The 15,612-nt window shown below is 35.0% G+C and overlaps 1 protein-coding gene across 1 annotated transcript in view; it reads left to right on the plus strand.

Moving 5' to 3' along the window:
- The window catches only part of DIAPH2 (diaphanous related formin 2), a 263,767-nt gene that overhangs the window by 27,536 nt on the left and 220,619 nt on the right, over positions 1–15,612 (plus strand). Inside the window, exons 5-11 of the mRNA XM_019472249.1 lie at positions 1,290–1,310; positions 7,310–7,449; positions 7,828–7,902; positions 7,990–8,059; positions 9,352–9,488; positions 10,678–10,786; positions 14,237–14,347. Of these exons, the coding sequence (XP_019327794.1) occupies positions 1,290–1,310; positions 7,310–7,449; positions 7,828–7,902; positions 7,990–8,059; positions 9,352–9,488; positions 10,678–10,786; positions 14,237–14,347 (663 nt within the window). The remainder of the gene's footprint in view (positions 1–1,289; positions 1,311–7,309; positions 7,450–7,827; positions 7,903–7,989; positions 8,060–9,351; positions 9,489–10,677; positions 10,787–14,236; positions 14,348–15,612) is intronic.

Here is a 15,612-nt window from a genome sequence, read left to right on the forward strand (position 1 = left end):
TGCTTTCATGTGAAGTGATTATCGGTGCTTCTGATTCCTTCTCTCACTTGAAGAGAAAGATTGTTGACCATGGAAATTATACTTGGGAAATGGAAATGGCTCAGAATTCTGTTTCAGAACTGAACTTGGTGACCTGTCATACTGAATGAGTTGAACATTGGTGGGAGAAGAAGGTAGTAAATTAGGAAAGGAGATTGTCTGGTGATGACAGTTCATCTTGTGCTTCTAGAGGAAGCCTCGTCAGGAAGAGGAGAGAAGAGGTGATTGTGAAAGACTTGCAGGGACTTCAGTCTTCTGAAAGACTTCCTAAAAGAATAATGGAAGAGATAAGAGTAGAAAATGAAGCCGGCAGAGGCTGAACAGATACAATCAAATTCAGATCCCAGAACAAAATCATACTGTCTCAGGCTCTTATTCAGATAAAAGTGGTTATTCAATAAACTGGCTGCTATCAGATTGCAGCAAATAGCTGACAAGGAAAGGCCTACAATATTTGGGCAGAAGTCCATAGTCCTGGTGTTCACAGGAACATGGTCATTTGTGCAAAGTGATAGAACAGAACCGGGCAGAGGTGTGCTGCCTTTCTGCAGAGTTTTTTTTGTGTAAAGTCAACTTCTTGTTCATGAATATGCAGAGATGCTGTTCCATGGTAAAAAAGAGAAGATGTCATTCAGTAAATCACTGTTTAATTATCCATGTAATTAAAAGCATCCATACTGAGCAGTTGAAGAAAAATGCCACATGAGATTTTCTGAAATGCAAGTTAGATTTATAACTGTAGGCTATGTTTTTGATTATGAAAACTTAATTAAATTCAGTGATGACATCATCTAAATAGATCAAAAGCCCCATGATAAATGAAGTTGTTATATGTACAACGAAATCAGTATGCCATTAGTTTTTTCTGTAGTTTTCTCAGTGTCATATATAAAATATCTGACCTGATAATTTTAACAAAATGGCATACCTCTTAATCTTTCAAGATGTAGATGTCAAGCTAGGTATTTAGTTATTTGTTTGTAAATGTGTAAAATACTGATGATTCAGCAGCGGAACATAAGAGTTTCAAATTATTTCTTCTACAGTGGAACTACTGTTTTCCTGTTGAGAAGCTGTAACTCTTAAACAGTTTGATAAAGTAATAAAAGAATGTAACTACTACTAATGATTAAACACTGAAAAGATTGTGTGATGCTACATCCTACTAAGTACTTTGCTGTGTTTATTTATGTATTATTATTATTATCTTTTTTACACAATAACCTCTCTTGGCTGACCACTGCATGCAGATAGTCGGAAGTAAAGTTCCGGTGAGTATGAACATGATAGTTTGTTTTTTTTTTCCTTATGAATACACTTCTATTTTTAGAGATTAGGCTGGAATATTTTGGACTTTTATCTTGGATTTAAAAGTTCAGTGGGCATAACTGAATCCTTGTTTCTATCAAAATAATTATCAGCTATCTCAATCATGTTTATCTTACCAATATAAGATCATTGATTGCACTTTTGAGGGATCTGTTTTTAAGTTTTCAGGAATCTATTTCTAAATACTTCAGACTCACTGAGAACTCATCTGTTCGTCATGAGCAACAAATATAATTTAGACTTTTCTTGCTTTTTATTGAAGGCAATTACTCGAAACTTTAAATTTACACTATTTGGCTTACTTCGTTCTGTTTAGATGTGGATTTTTTTAATGTCCTAATTGTTAACATTCATAGTTTATTGTGGAAATGTCAGCTGCTGGATATCAGTGTGAGAATAATATTAACATAGAGGATTCAGAAGGTCAATTAATAGGCATAAGATGAGATTGCTAGCAGCATAACTTCTCGTATTAAGTGCTCAGCTACATTTCATGTTAAGTCATGGTTGAATTTAGTGATTCTTTTTTTTTTTTAACAAGTATTTGGGACTTAATTTGTTGGACTGAATTCGGCAAATTTTTGTTTCCTGGAAAAAAAAGATTTTTTTGGGACTAATTACATGTACATTTTAAATGATGGCTGAAATCAAGCATGTACTTTTTAATTATGGGTGGACTTTATTTCTGATTGCAGCCAAAGCAGGCTTTTCAGGTACTGCAAGGCTTTCTACTTAGGTTTTATTCAGTATTTCTATTTTGTAGTAAAAAAATGAAGAGCAACCTATGACTTAAAACTGTCTAATCATTACCTCAGATGTACTTTAAATATATAAGGATGTAGCACATATTGATAAAGAAATTGCTGTTGGCTTTGCTTTATTCAGAGTGGTCTTTAAACAGACTTTTCTGTCTGTATTCACCAGTACTTTTTAGTTTTGTACACAGTACGGGTTCATATGCTGATTGAGAAAATACATAAGCACAATGAAGGTATTTAAAGGTATTTGATTTTTGAGGGGAAAAATTATTAACTCTCCAGTTCAGTGCATTAAAACCAGTTTCAAATAATTCCTGCTGCCATGTAATTTCTTTATGATATGAATTAGCCTGAACAGCTGCTTTGTGGAGAGATTATTTTATAAAGGAAACTGGTATATGCAGAATTGGTAGTGGAGAAACTCTAATATCTGTGTTTTTCCCCATGCCTTTTAATTCAGAGTCTGATGGAGAGCAAGAATAGTTATGCTTTAAAAGCATGCTTTTGCACAGATAACTTGCAAAATAGTAAAATAAGAAATGTCCCTCTTAGAGTATGGCTTCTGTATATTATTGCTTAAAGAATGCATGTATCTTGGTGTGCTTCTCAGTATATGTTTTTATAGGATTCATCCCTTGGGAGTTGATTGCATCTGCCTGCATATGTGGTTATTTTCCTGAAGATTTACAGATTTACTGTGGTTAGGGAGCAGAAGAGTTTTGGGCTGTTGATGCTAGTACTGTTGGGTTGTAGTGACAATTGCAGAGAAGAGGTTTGCCTGTTAATGGGGAGTTTAGAGCTTTAACTTATTTGAGTTTTACTTGGGATCTCAAGCATGGGTGCCCGCTTGTCATTTTAGCTGCCTGCAAGGTAACCTTTCCTTGTTTTTATAGACAATGATAATTGCACTGAAATGGCAGCTGTGTATCTGTTTATCTGTAAGGCATTAATGTAGATGTCTACAGTAGGATTAGCTTGTTAGTTCTGTTCTTAATGGATTGAATTAGTGTGTTTGGCTGATATTTACAGGGTGAAGCAGATATGAACTGTGTAAACTTCCAATTTCTAGTTCAGGAGCTGGTAGAGTGTTTCCTCATAGCTTGAACAAGGATACTGCTTTTCCAAGTCAAATGTACAACAACTAGAGTATATGTGGCTTAAAAAAAAAAAAAAATCATTGAAAATGCTTTTATTGCTTTCCTAAAAACAAACCCACCCCCACCTCCCCCAAACAACTTATCTGACTTTGTTATTATACTCTAATTAAAATATAGTGGTTTCTTTGCTTGAGATAGAAACAGAATTGTATCAATAGGGAGTATGCAAAAACTCTTCAGTTAGTCATTGGCAGGGGGGAAAGTATAAGTTATTACTTCCACTTATTTAATAATGATGCTGGTAGCAGTTACTTGTTTCTGTCTAAAGAGTGATTTCCCCCCCCTCCCCCAATGGTAGAAGCAACCACTTATGATACTGCGAGATTTCTATTCAATGTACTGGCTGCCAGCATTCTCACTGAAGTAAACACTGTCTCATGGAAGCAATATACTTATAACTTCTTCAGCTGAACTTGGCTTTAGCTTAAGACCTAATGAGGTCTGAATTGTCTGGTGCCTCAAAGAGGAGTAGTTTGTGCAGGTTTTTCTGATCTTGTATTTTAACTGTTACAGCCCATCCATTTAGCTCAGGTGTGCTCCACAGTTCTTTACTACCAAGTAGGTAGAATATCTGCTTATTCCCCATGGAAAGCAAAACGCTTTTGCTTTGCCATTTTGTTAGATATTGGGTCTTAAGCTTGTTTACGGGCCTCTGGTGGCACATCTTAGTGTATAAAGCTGGACATTTGTTAAGTCCCTTCTAATATTTACGAAGGTCCTGGATGAGGAATTTCTTTGTCTAGCTAACAACTTTGAAATCACCTGGAGTCAGAGTAAGATAAAATGAAATAAAAATATCTAAAATATTTAATTGTTGCCTGGTTTTCTAAGTATTAAAACAAAGTTTGTGTAGGGAGAAGACTATGCTGAAGTTTATTTTTTCACTATATCCTGCACTATAAGGTGTCAGTCCTGTCTCTCTGTCGCTATTGTCCCTTAAACCCTGAAATGTGTCCTACACACAGATTTGAACTGATTAGATTTACCTCCTTAATGCGAAAGCAAGCTAGTTTTTCTTTTGTGTACTTGTTTGGGTTTTTTTGTGACACTTCCAGGAGTTCCCTTAAGCTTAGTTTTTCACTAAAACTTCATCACTTCTATCTTCTGCAGAGAAGGATTTTAAATGTGTGGTCCAGGCTTTCATTTGAGTTGTCATCAATGAATAATTCTATTTCTTAATTGTAATACTGTGAAGGTAACTGGTCATAAAGTAATTTCTAAGATTTTTGATCTTGTGCATTGATTTAATCTCTGAAAGTTCTGGTGTGGGACCTAACTCTCTTGAGTTTCTTTGTACTTTGCTTTTGCCTTCATCTTTATTAGATGCTCTCACATAAAGCATAACTTTCACTGAGACCTTGTACTTCAGAGTAAATGAGAAGTGTATACATGAGAATCTGATCCATGTAAAGGCATAGCATTACTTAAAAATAGTATTCGAATCAAACTCTCTTTGAATAGGAAAATAAAAGAAATAGCACCTGGTTGTAGCACTCGGGTTAGCATGGCTAGAGGTGAGAGTGGATTGAGACTGAAAAGTTGATTGCAGAAAATAACAGAAAGTAATCCTGTTATGCTAGAGAATTCTCAGCTTGAATTGGAGTATTTGGGTGAAAGGTTTTGAGAATGGATTTTTATGAACCACCTTTAGTGATCATCTGTTTTGAAGAGGAGGGGAAAAAAGGAAGAAGAGGTGGTTCCTTATTGCTCTGCAGTTAAGGTGCTTAGTCGTACAATGGAGACATATGCCTGTCCCGTAAGGCACGGTAAGGAGGCTTAGGCGATGGTGCTGCCAATTCCTCTAACTTTTAACCTATTTTAACTGGTTTTGAGGGAGTCATAGGTCTTCTGAAAACAAGGGGCTAGATAGAGTAGAGGAGACTCACTAATGTCCTCGACGCATAGAAAGAGGAGGCAGCAAGAGTACACCTTGGTTTAAATATGAAAGAAAACATAGCAAAGACCTTAAATGCCTCATCTGAATAGGTATCTCCTTTGGAGCTTGCAGCAGACTACAGTGGAAGGGCTAACCACAGGCAATAACCTTTTTGGAAAAACAAATACATCTTGCATTCTAGAGTGCTTTTCAGGGTCTAGCTTAACATGTAATGGCATTTTATGGAAGTTTCCGTTATCTCATCTCTTTATAGATTTTGTGGCTTACAGCACTGCTTCTGTTTTCTTCTTTTACTCTTAGGGTTTTAGAAGTTGTCTGAAATGACAAAAACTGTATCCAGGGAACAGCTGTTGTCTGAAATGACAAAAACTGTATCCAGTATTGTGTAGATGGCGTATATTAGTTAAACGTATAATCTTTTTTGGTTTCTATCCAATGCAATGAATGGCATAAAGCTGTTCCTGTTTTCTAGTTCTTTACCTTACGGTCTTTCAGAGTGATGATTTTTCTGTACTACTATGATTTCTAATAGGTAGCGCTAATATACTTCTCTGATTTTAAAGTCAGTTCCTACTCCTATAAAGATGACCTCCACCCATTTATTTCTTTTTCCTTCGGTGGAAGGGCATCTCTTTGTTCAGGAGGTTGATAGTGACAGGTTGTAGTTCCTTTATATCCTAGTTACTCATCTTTATGTCTGTCTTGGTCCTTCGATGGCATGCGTTGTCCAGCTGAAGGTGCTATGCATGTCAGCAAGAAACATCTTCAAAGTTGACACAGTCCAGAGGACACTGTTGTCTTAATGCATTCACAATCTGTATCAGATTTTTGTTTTGTTGAGGTGAGGACAAACAATCTGAAAGTACATTGTGAACATTTACATAGCTCTGTTATATGAATTAATACTGGAATGTATGTAGGTCAAAATCATTAACTTAAATGTAGACAAGTCATTTTGTCATTAGCCATACTTAGTGCCATTTTTGGAAAACAAATGGTTAGAATTTGAATAGAGCAAACCAGAAACTTCATAAAAAGTGTAACTTTTTGGAAGAGAGACAATTAGAAGATGACAGTATCAGCGAAGTTCCTGATACAAGTAAAACCAACTACATATAAATCCTATTCTAGGTCAGGCACTTTTCATACTGCCTTTACACCCATGACACATCATTATCAGGTTCTCTTCAATAGACCATTTAGAGCTAAGGAGCTTTAGGAGCTGCGTACTAATTGTAACCACTCTTCTGAGATAAGCCTACTTTCCTGCAACTTGTCAGAGCTGTACAAAAGATTAGTTTGCACCCTTTGGTAAAATGTTTTGTATATTACTCATGGTTTTGAATACTACAGCTCTAAAAACTGATTATCAGGCATTTTAATACTGAAATGTAGGTAGTTATTCTTCTCTAAAGACGCTTCAGTAGGGAGATGAGCTATTTGTCAAATCTTCCATATGATTCTTCTGTAACAAACAAGATCCTCTAAAGATCTCTGTTAGTGGTCAAACATGGAATTATGCTATGGCAAGAAATCATTGAGTCATGCAGTTGCATGATTTTAAAGACACTGATTTAACAGTTGATGGCCAGCAGCTCCTTTTCAAAGTCATTTTCAGTGTCTTATCTTCTTCCTTGCTTTTGTAGAAGAGAGAATTAATTTGAGAGTTGGGATATGTCCATAGTGATAATGCACAGCTTTTTCAAAACAGAAGACAGCTACACAGGGAATGATCGGACAAGCTTAATAACAAGTGTGGGGGTTTTCGTGTCTCTGTTTATGGTTGTTTCTACTGCAGTGTTGTGAAGTAGATGTTAAATGAAAGTGTGTAGCAGTTAAACGTGTTAATACAACTGAATGATGGCATTAAATTTTTATATCCAAGATGTAGTACATGCACGTTACTCAAAGAAGTGAAGAAGATTCCAGAAAAATATTTACCCTTGTGATGCAAAACCTAAACTATTAAACACTTAACGACAAATCAAAGTCAAGTCAGGGGTCTTCAATAGTTTTACAGTGAAAATGGTGATTTTAAAATTCACGCAGAAATATTGGCCTTACATGTTATCATCTAAACACTGCTATGATCAATATAACATTAAGCAGCATTCTGTCTTCTGTGATAGGGTGGACTGAAAAACAGCAAGCATGAATGCACACTGTCCTCGCAAGAATATATTCATGAATTGCGATCTGGAATTTCAGAGGAAAAGCTCCTTAATTGTCTAGAGTCTTTGAGAGTGTCTCTAACTAGCAATCCAGTCAGGTAAGTAATAATTTCTGCTATAGTTTTCATCATGCTGGTTTTGCTTAGCAATAAAGAATTGTGGTGGGTTTTTTTTTTTTTTAAACCAGCAATATTTTGCTAATACTTGTTGGCATGAGAAAGGAGTTCTCAGCACACTGGAGAAGCATAAGTGAAATGTTTGCAACTGTCTGCAATATCTTTTCTCCTTTCACAGTGGTTCTCAACAACTTCTAGTTGTTGGAACTAAGCATTTGTCTTAATAGTTGATCAGGTCTTCCTGGGAAGCGAGCCTTAAGGCAGAGTCTGTGAAGAGATGTACAAGCAGTTTTGGAGACATAACTTCGCAAGTTTTACATTTGATGAAGAAATTAAAAGCATTTTTCTTCCTTTTTCCAGCTGGGTTAACAATTTTGGACATGAAGGTCTTGGACTTCTATTGGATGTACTGGAAAAGCTTCTGGACAAGAAACAGTAAGGACTTTGGATCTTTTGAAGGGAGGGGTAGGGGAGCTTGTGAAGATTGTTTGTACTTATGTTGTTTTCCTACTCCCTTTCAAGGCAGGAAAGTATTGATAAGAAGAATCAACATAAACTTATCCAGTGCCTCAAAGCATTTATGAACAATAAAGTAAGAAATATTTTAAATTCAGATACTTCTAGCATGGTTGTTTTTTGTTGACTTCAAGATCTATGTAGCATGTTGAATCTCAGAAAAGGAAAGAAAGCTTGTATATCCAGTGTCAGCTGACTCTTTAGAAATGTAGGTCGTAAACTTAGTGTAACTTTTTGTTGAGAGTCTTGTTCATAAACCTTCTGAATATGCATTTTGTCTTAGTTTTGTTAAATATTATTGATACTTGGAAGTAAAATATTTAGCAAACAGAGGATGATAGTATGGATTTAAGATAAGTGAATTAGGAAATTAATTCCCTGTGAAATTGAAAGGAAAATATTTCTTTCTAAATTCTGATTTTAATACATGATTGTTTTTATTAATATCATGTACTTTTCAACTGATTTTAAATTGAGTATGATTTAATATCTTTTTAGCTACAGTTTTTAAGTTGGTAGGTAGTGGGTAAAGGATGAAACTTTGGTCTAGTTCAAGTTGTTTCTAACTTGTTTCTAACATGGGTTACTCATGTTCACAAAGTGTGAGTACCGCTTCTAGAAGTTGATGTGTTAAACTTGTAATTTTAACTACTGTTACTCAGTTTAGTAAAATCTCACTGACAGAATAGCCTGTCTGATGAAGTGGGAAAAGTAAACTTAAATGGTCACATGCTTCCCCCCGCTATTCCTACACTTACAGTGTAACGTCAAACAATTAGATATCTGATTTACCAACTATCCTGTAGTTAATGAAAATGAAAAATAATGCTACTGTGTAAGGTTTTTTTTTTTTATTTAGTTGTACAGAAAGTGAAATAGAATATACAATAAATACAAGAAGATAGTTGTTTCAAAAAAGAATTTCAACCTCTATCAGTCATTGTGTGGAAAAAATTATTTTGACCTGCCAGGAGCTGTTACAGTTACAGGAAAAAAAAAAAGAACAAATTTTTCATACTGTTGAGGGTGTTTCAGATATAGATAGAAAATAAAAACTGGTTTGTATTTTGAAGGATACCTGGTTTTACAAGATACGGTATCTCTTTTGGTGGATACCTGGTTTTACAAGATACGGTATCTTCCTTAAGAGCTGACTCACTTTCTTTCTTAGGAGAAAGCCTCAAATGTAAGATCGGGACGACTGACTTGTGTCCCCAAGCAGTAATACCCGCTAAGTTTTAGCGTGTTGCCAAACTTCATATGGGGGGTGGGGGGGGTGAGGATTCCTAAGCATCTGAAGCCCAAAGATGATGATGAGTATTCGAGGCAATTACAATCTTTTCACTGTAAGCTTTTTGTTTATTTAAGTATGGATTGCAAAGGATTCTAGGAGATGAAAGAAGTCTCTTGCTGTTATCAAGAGCAATTGATCCAAAGCAACCACACATGATGACTGAAACAGTGAAAATACTTTCTGCTATCTGCATTGTTGGAGAGGAAAATATGTAAGTAAGATATTGAAACAATTTTTTTTGAATGCTCATGAGTTGTCAGTTTGGACGCAGGTGAGAACTTGTTAGAGAAACAAATGTAACCTGTTAAGTCTTTACTTTCTTAATGTAGTTTAAATGAAAAGAGACTTTCACCTGTTCTGATGCATTAATCCAATATTAAATCAGACAAAAGTAAATGAGCAGAGATCTACAGACGGTGTCTTAAGTGGAAGGTCTGAAAGGACTATGATTGCTTACTATAGAGAAGAGAAGACTTAATGAGCCATAACTGTTCATAAATGGCTGCTGAAAAAAGAATATATAAGTTATTTCATATATCCCTGATGAGTATGATCAGGAATTGTGAACTTTTAATTGCCACAAGGAAAGCTGTCAGATTTAAAGACAATTTAGAACAATGTGTGTTAGCATGGGGCACTACTGAGGCTATTACTGTGAGGAGCATTGAGATTAGGACATCTCCCCTGAGGAGAGCAGATTAATTTATTATATTTGAAAATTACTGATTTGACACCACATGTTAAGATTTTTCATTAGTTTAGAAGATAATATTAGTAATATAGAAATAAATATATTTATGGTTTTTATTAAAATATCACTTCTGCCTAAACATAACAAAATTGACAGGGCCAAAAGGTTTACATTTATAGCTGAAGTTTTGAATAGTTCAAGTTACGGAGTTATGTAGCACATGTCCATGAGCTTTTTAAAACAAAGATAATCAACTGGCATACATTTGCTTTGAATTATTGAGTGGCTTAGTTTACGGAAGGTTAAAAACGGCAAACTCCATGTCTTGTATGTAATAAATAGATAAAAACATTGATTTCTGAAAAGACAATTTATTATTATTCCCAGATGTCAAACACGTCAGCTAGTACCTAGTGCACAGTCTTGCAAAGGTAGTGATTTTTTTCTCATTGGTTGTTTCTTAGCTGAATGTCACAATAATTTAGAGATTTATTCACCTTTTTTTTTTTTTATTCAACATTAATCTTGTAGATATTTTAACACTTGGTTCTTGGTTTGTTTTCGACGTTATATGGATAAGTGTAGATAAATGCATTCAGATTCTCTGTCAGTGCACTAAAGTCTTGAGTTGTGTAAATAGTGGGCTAAGTATCTTTAAAATGAGAAAGTTGACTGTGGTACGCTTTTTGACAGTTTATCTTTCTCTTAGTCTGGACAAGCTTTTAGGTGCTATCACAACTGCTGCTGAAAGGCACAATAGGGAACGTTTTTCTCACATTGTTGAAGGACTGGAAAACCATGAATTCTTACAACTGCAGGTGGGTTTACTTTTTTATATGCTTACTAATACTTCAGGAACAACCTAAAATACTAGAAGACTCTGTATTTTATGACCTTTAAATTATTTACCAGCAAAATCTTTTAGTGTTATTACTCCATTGTTCAGTAAAAGAGGAAAAATAAATAGAAATGGCCTGCTGATAACAGATTTTCAAGTTGTTAATGGTGTGAAACCAAGAAATTCACTTCCTTGTCCCAAAAATAGGATTAAAAAGTCTTGACCTTAATAAAAAGAGAGTAATTAGAGATATTCCTTTTCTTGGATGCCAGATGCAATGCTCAGGTAATAAGTCTGTGAAAGCATTTTATTATCTTTGTCACTGCTTAATCTTATTGTCCGGGAATTTTGCGTGGTTTAATGGACCAATAAAAATCCAGCTCTTAGTTTGTCCTCTGAAATGTTTTAGTTATTGTTACTGGAGCCCTGAGGAAGTTGCAGTTTAAGGATTTGGAGGCCGTGCTCCCTGTATATCTTTTGGGTTTAGGGAAGAAGCATGAAAAAGTACTCCTAAGTTGCATTGCTTGTTTAAACACTCCCTTTCCCTCCCCCCAGTCTTGCCCCACCCAAAGTAAAGAAAAACTCCTGTACTTACGGTTTTGAACTGATTCCACTGAAGTAATACATTTGTAAAAAGACAGAACAAGTTTGTGTTGTGCTCTTGAAGTGAGTTTAATTTAGAACCACAACTGGAATGCCTTCACTGAGCACACACTTCAGGTATCTTACTGTTTGAAGTACTTGTGGCAAGAACGTACTTCCAGTATTGTTCACCTTTTTGTAATATTACTAAATGAAAAAATAGAAAGCATAGATTTTCTTAAAATAGTCAAGCATTTTGAAGTTTTTTTTTTTTTTTTTTCCTAGTGAAATTTTCTAGGAACTGCAGTCAAAAGTTTTATTTGGCTATGAAGGATTTTGGTAACTTGTTATCGTTCTCCCTGTTAATGACAACTTAGGTTAAATCCTAGCCAATCTCTGGTAAATTGAATGGTTGACCTTTTTTAAAAAATTAATGACGTGAGGATAGTGATAATTCATTAATCATTTAGTAATATGAGAAGTAAATTGAGTGGGAGTAAAACTGCTAGTTTTAGATATTTAAAGCTCAATGTCATCCAACATAGCCATCCTCTTAACACAGCCATCCTCGTACATTAAACAGAAATAAGCCACAGTGACAACTGATCAGTGTCAAGTATATTTTTTTATAGCTTTCACCTTCGCTATATTGGCTTTATAGTCAGCTGAAGATAGACACATAGCTTAATGTTAACTGTCTTTGTGCAGGGAGTGCTTAGTTTTCATACAAAGTCATGTATTGAAAAGAATTACTTCAGGAACTACAGTGCTGTTGCCCTATGGGTAGAGTGTAGTAATTTACTTTTTATGCTAACCTGTCCTTTTGAGTCCTTGTGTTACAAAATGTAATACTGTTTCCTTAGGATAGGCATGCAGATTTCATCCATTTCTAAGAAATTTCTAAGATATACATACAGCTGTGTTACTACTGCTGGGACTTTTGGCAGCAGTATATGCAGCCTCTTAAATATTCAGATACATAACAACTATGACAGATGTGGATGGGGTGTGTCCATTTTTGCCAAGGTACCTTTTGAGATTAGTAGTGTGCAGCAGGATATCATTGATGCTTTTGTCAACAAGAACTGTGCGTTCCTTGGTGTGTGTTTTGACATCTGCCCTTCGTCAGCCACTGGTGCATCTCTAGGGATAATCTAGTGAGTTTTTAAAATTATTTTTATAAAATAATAAAATAAACAGTCTTCTGTGCTGGTGATCTTTACTGAGTAATGTCCTATGTCACATGTTCATTGCTGCTTATGTGTCAGTGGACAGAGTTTTTTATTCTCTGTATACACCTGAATAGCCCAAGAGTTTTGTTTGCTATTAGAATGCAAGCTTTAATTGCCTTTTTTGGTAACTGCAAGTGTTTCCATAGAGACCAAGTGGCTGAATATCCTGCTAAAGGATGACTGACTTATTTCCTTCTCGTAATACAGTATCTATACAAATTTTGTATTGATAAAATTTGTATTTCAGCTACCATGGCTGAAAGATACGGAAAACTAGAATGCAAGCAGGGCAGGTATACCTGCATGGAAGGGACACCTTTTTCCATTATTAGATCATATATGTGTCAACTATAGTTGTCCTAACGCTGTGATTACCGTCAGTACTCCTTGTTTCAGAGCTGATGAGTTAATGATGTTCAATAAGTTTCTATAAATGACATTCTAATCTTATTAATGCTATCACAAAAGAATTCATTTTGAAGTTGTCTTCTACTTTATGACCTTGTTGATTTAAAACAAACAAAACCAACCACACAACATTCCTGCCTCTCCCCACTACCCCCCAACCTCACTTATACGTCAGTAAAGGTACAATTGCAAGACTCATTAACTTGTTTCTGACAAAATCGTTCTTTACTTGTAAAGTATTAGCACAAGCCATTAAGCTAGAGTCTCTTCTGGCAAAAGCAATCATAGCAGATGGCACCTCTTCTCTCTATTAATTTCAGATTGGACATGTACTTTGGCTTGTTAAGTCATGTCATAGTAGTAAAATAACAAGAATCATTCAAGCGAGCATGATGATACTACATTATCTGAAGATGCAGCTATATAAAGGGAGTGCCTTTGAACGAGCGTTTTAATAGAAATTTAAGACTCCATAAGGTGGTCCATTAAAACTAAATAGAGAATGTAATTAAAACAGGAAGGGTGCTTTTATCTGGCTTTTTTTCTCTGCAGCTATTGATTTTTATTTATTTATTTTTTCTACTCTAATGCTACTTCTATTTGCAGTTAACATCTTTTACCAGACTTGGTATTTCCCTGGAGTCCCATTTTAATTTTTTAATGTGGATCAGCACTTTTGGCATTATGCTATTGTCTACCTGTTTTAAAGTAAACCAATTACAGTGCACAGCTGTTCAATTAAAGCATTAGCCAGTATCCTGAGACTTCAGGCATTTTGCAGAAGTGCTGTGCAGGAGTAGAAAAGACACCTGGTGATGTGAATTATTTTGTGTATGGGTGTGTTTTGGGGTGGTTTTGCTGTTTTTTTAAATTTTTTGATTACTGTAAAAACAGGTTGTTTTCAAATTGGCAAATACTGAGGGGAAAGAGAAGGAGTTGCAATGTGGAACTGTACTGTGGGAATAAATTTCTGAAATAAAGTATGATCCTTTATGTGATACAACTTTGACATAGCAGAAGCACGCACAATATGAAAATGGCAGTATTTGATGTTGCTTAAATTAACCGGTCGTGTTGCATGTGTGCCGCATAATAAATAATATCCATCTCTTGACACTTAGTTTTATAATTAAACTGAAATAGTCAAGGATGGTATTAATTTTCATTCTGTATATACTAAAAGTTTTTGCCTATATTTCTGATAACAGGTAGCATGTATGCAGCTCATCAATGCCCTTGTTACATCTCCAGAAGATCTTGATTTCAGGATACACTTGAGAAATGAGTTTTTACGTTGTGGCCTGAAGAAAATATTGCCTGTAAGTCATTTGTATATAGGAATTGAACACAGTCAACTGTTTGTGAATGTTGAAGATAACCAAATTGTTTTACTGAGAGTAGCAGATGTGAAAGATTGGGGGTGGGGAAGGTAAGACCTGGAAAGGACTATCAATCCAAATATGCTTTCATTCTGCATAGTTGCAAATTTAGGCTCTCATGAGCTATGTAAACCAGAATGGTAGTTGAAACAAGTCAATATATTAGAAATTAAATTAGGGTAGTCAAATTTAGCATAATGAGCTGAAAGCACATGCAGTGAACGTGAGTCTGGCTGTGGAACCAATCTTGGATTAACTTTCTTTGTATATATGCCATTCTGTTGTTTTCTCTGAAATCTGTTTTTTTTTTAATCTGCCTTCTGAAAATGCATTTGGAGTTTTTAAGGAAAAATCAAATCGACTCCTCCATTCTCTTTGAGACAGCATGTCTTCATGCAGCTGCACAGAAGTATGCTTTTATGGGTAGTTGTGTATGAATATTTGTGACTTAGGGGTAGATTTATAGCTCTTAACCAAGAAACCATTCTGATGCTTACATCAAGAGTATGTATAATTAAGCTACTCAGTTTCTCACAAAAAATGAGAGAAGTCAAAGAGTACCTGCTTATATTTGTCTGAAACAGAATTTATACTGCTATGACTTTTAGAATACAAAGTTTTGAATCGTCAGCATTTGTCAGGAATAAAAACCTTCAGGTTTTAGCACATCCAGCTTTGAAACTCTTACTGATGTGTGTCTGTTAATTTTTCTCAGGGTATGTGTTTAGGTTTTATATCATGTAGATACATTAATGTGATCTGTAGTCTTTATTTGCTGTAGAACATCTGAAAGCCTGAAGAACTCTTAGGGTTTTTTACATCTACTGAAAGTTAGTTTACACAATCAAAAAATGCTTAAAAACTAAGAATTGGGGTTGGGTTAGGTGGCAAATAAACTGAATTGTAATAAATCATGATAGAAAACTTCGTAGAGTGTACTAACATACAGATATGAGTTTAAAAGCAATTAATATTTAGTGATAACAATGTTTTTTAAAATGTTGAGCAGCTATTGTGTTGAAATTCTGTCTCTAGTAAGGTTAATATTTCATGTAAGCTGTAATATCAACTAAATAGTCAATGCCATCTTGCTGTTTGTTTATTTGTAAGGTATTAATTACAACATACACATTGAACTCAGATCATTAATTCTGCAGGGAATGAATGTCCAAGATAGAGGAGGGATTTTTTTTTTTCATTAGAAA

This window comes from Aptenodytes forsteri, unplaced genomic scaffold (assembly GCF_000699145.1).
Source record: "Aptenodytes forsteri isolate BGI_AS27 unplaced genomic scaffold, ASM69914v1 Scaffold371, whole genome shotgun sequence".
Taxonomy (NCBI): domain Eukaryota; kingdom Metazoa; phylum Chordata; class Aves; order Sphenisciformes; family Spheniscidae; genus Aptenodytes; species Aptenodytes forsteri.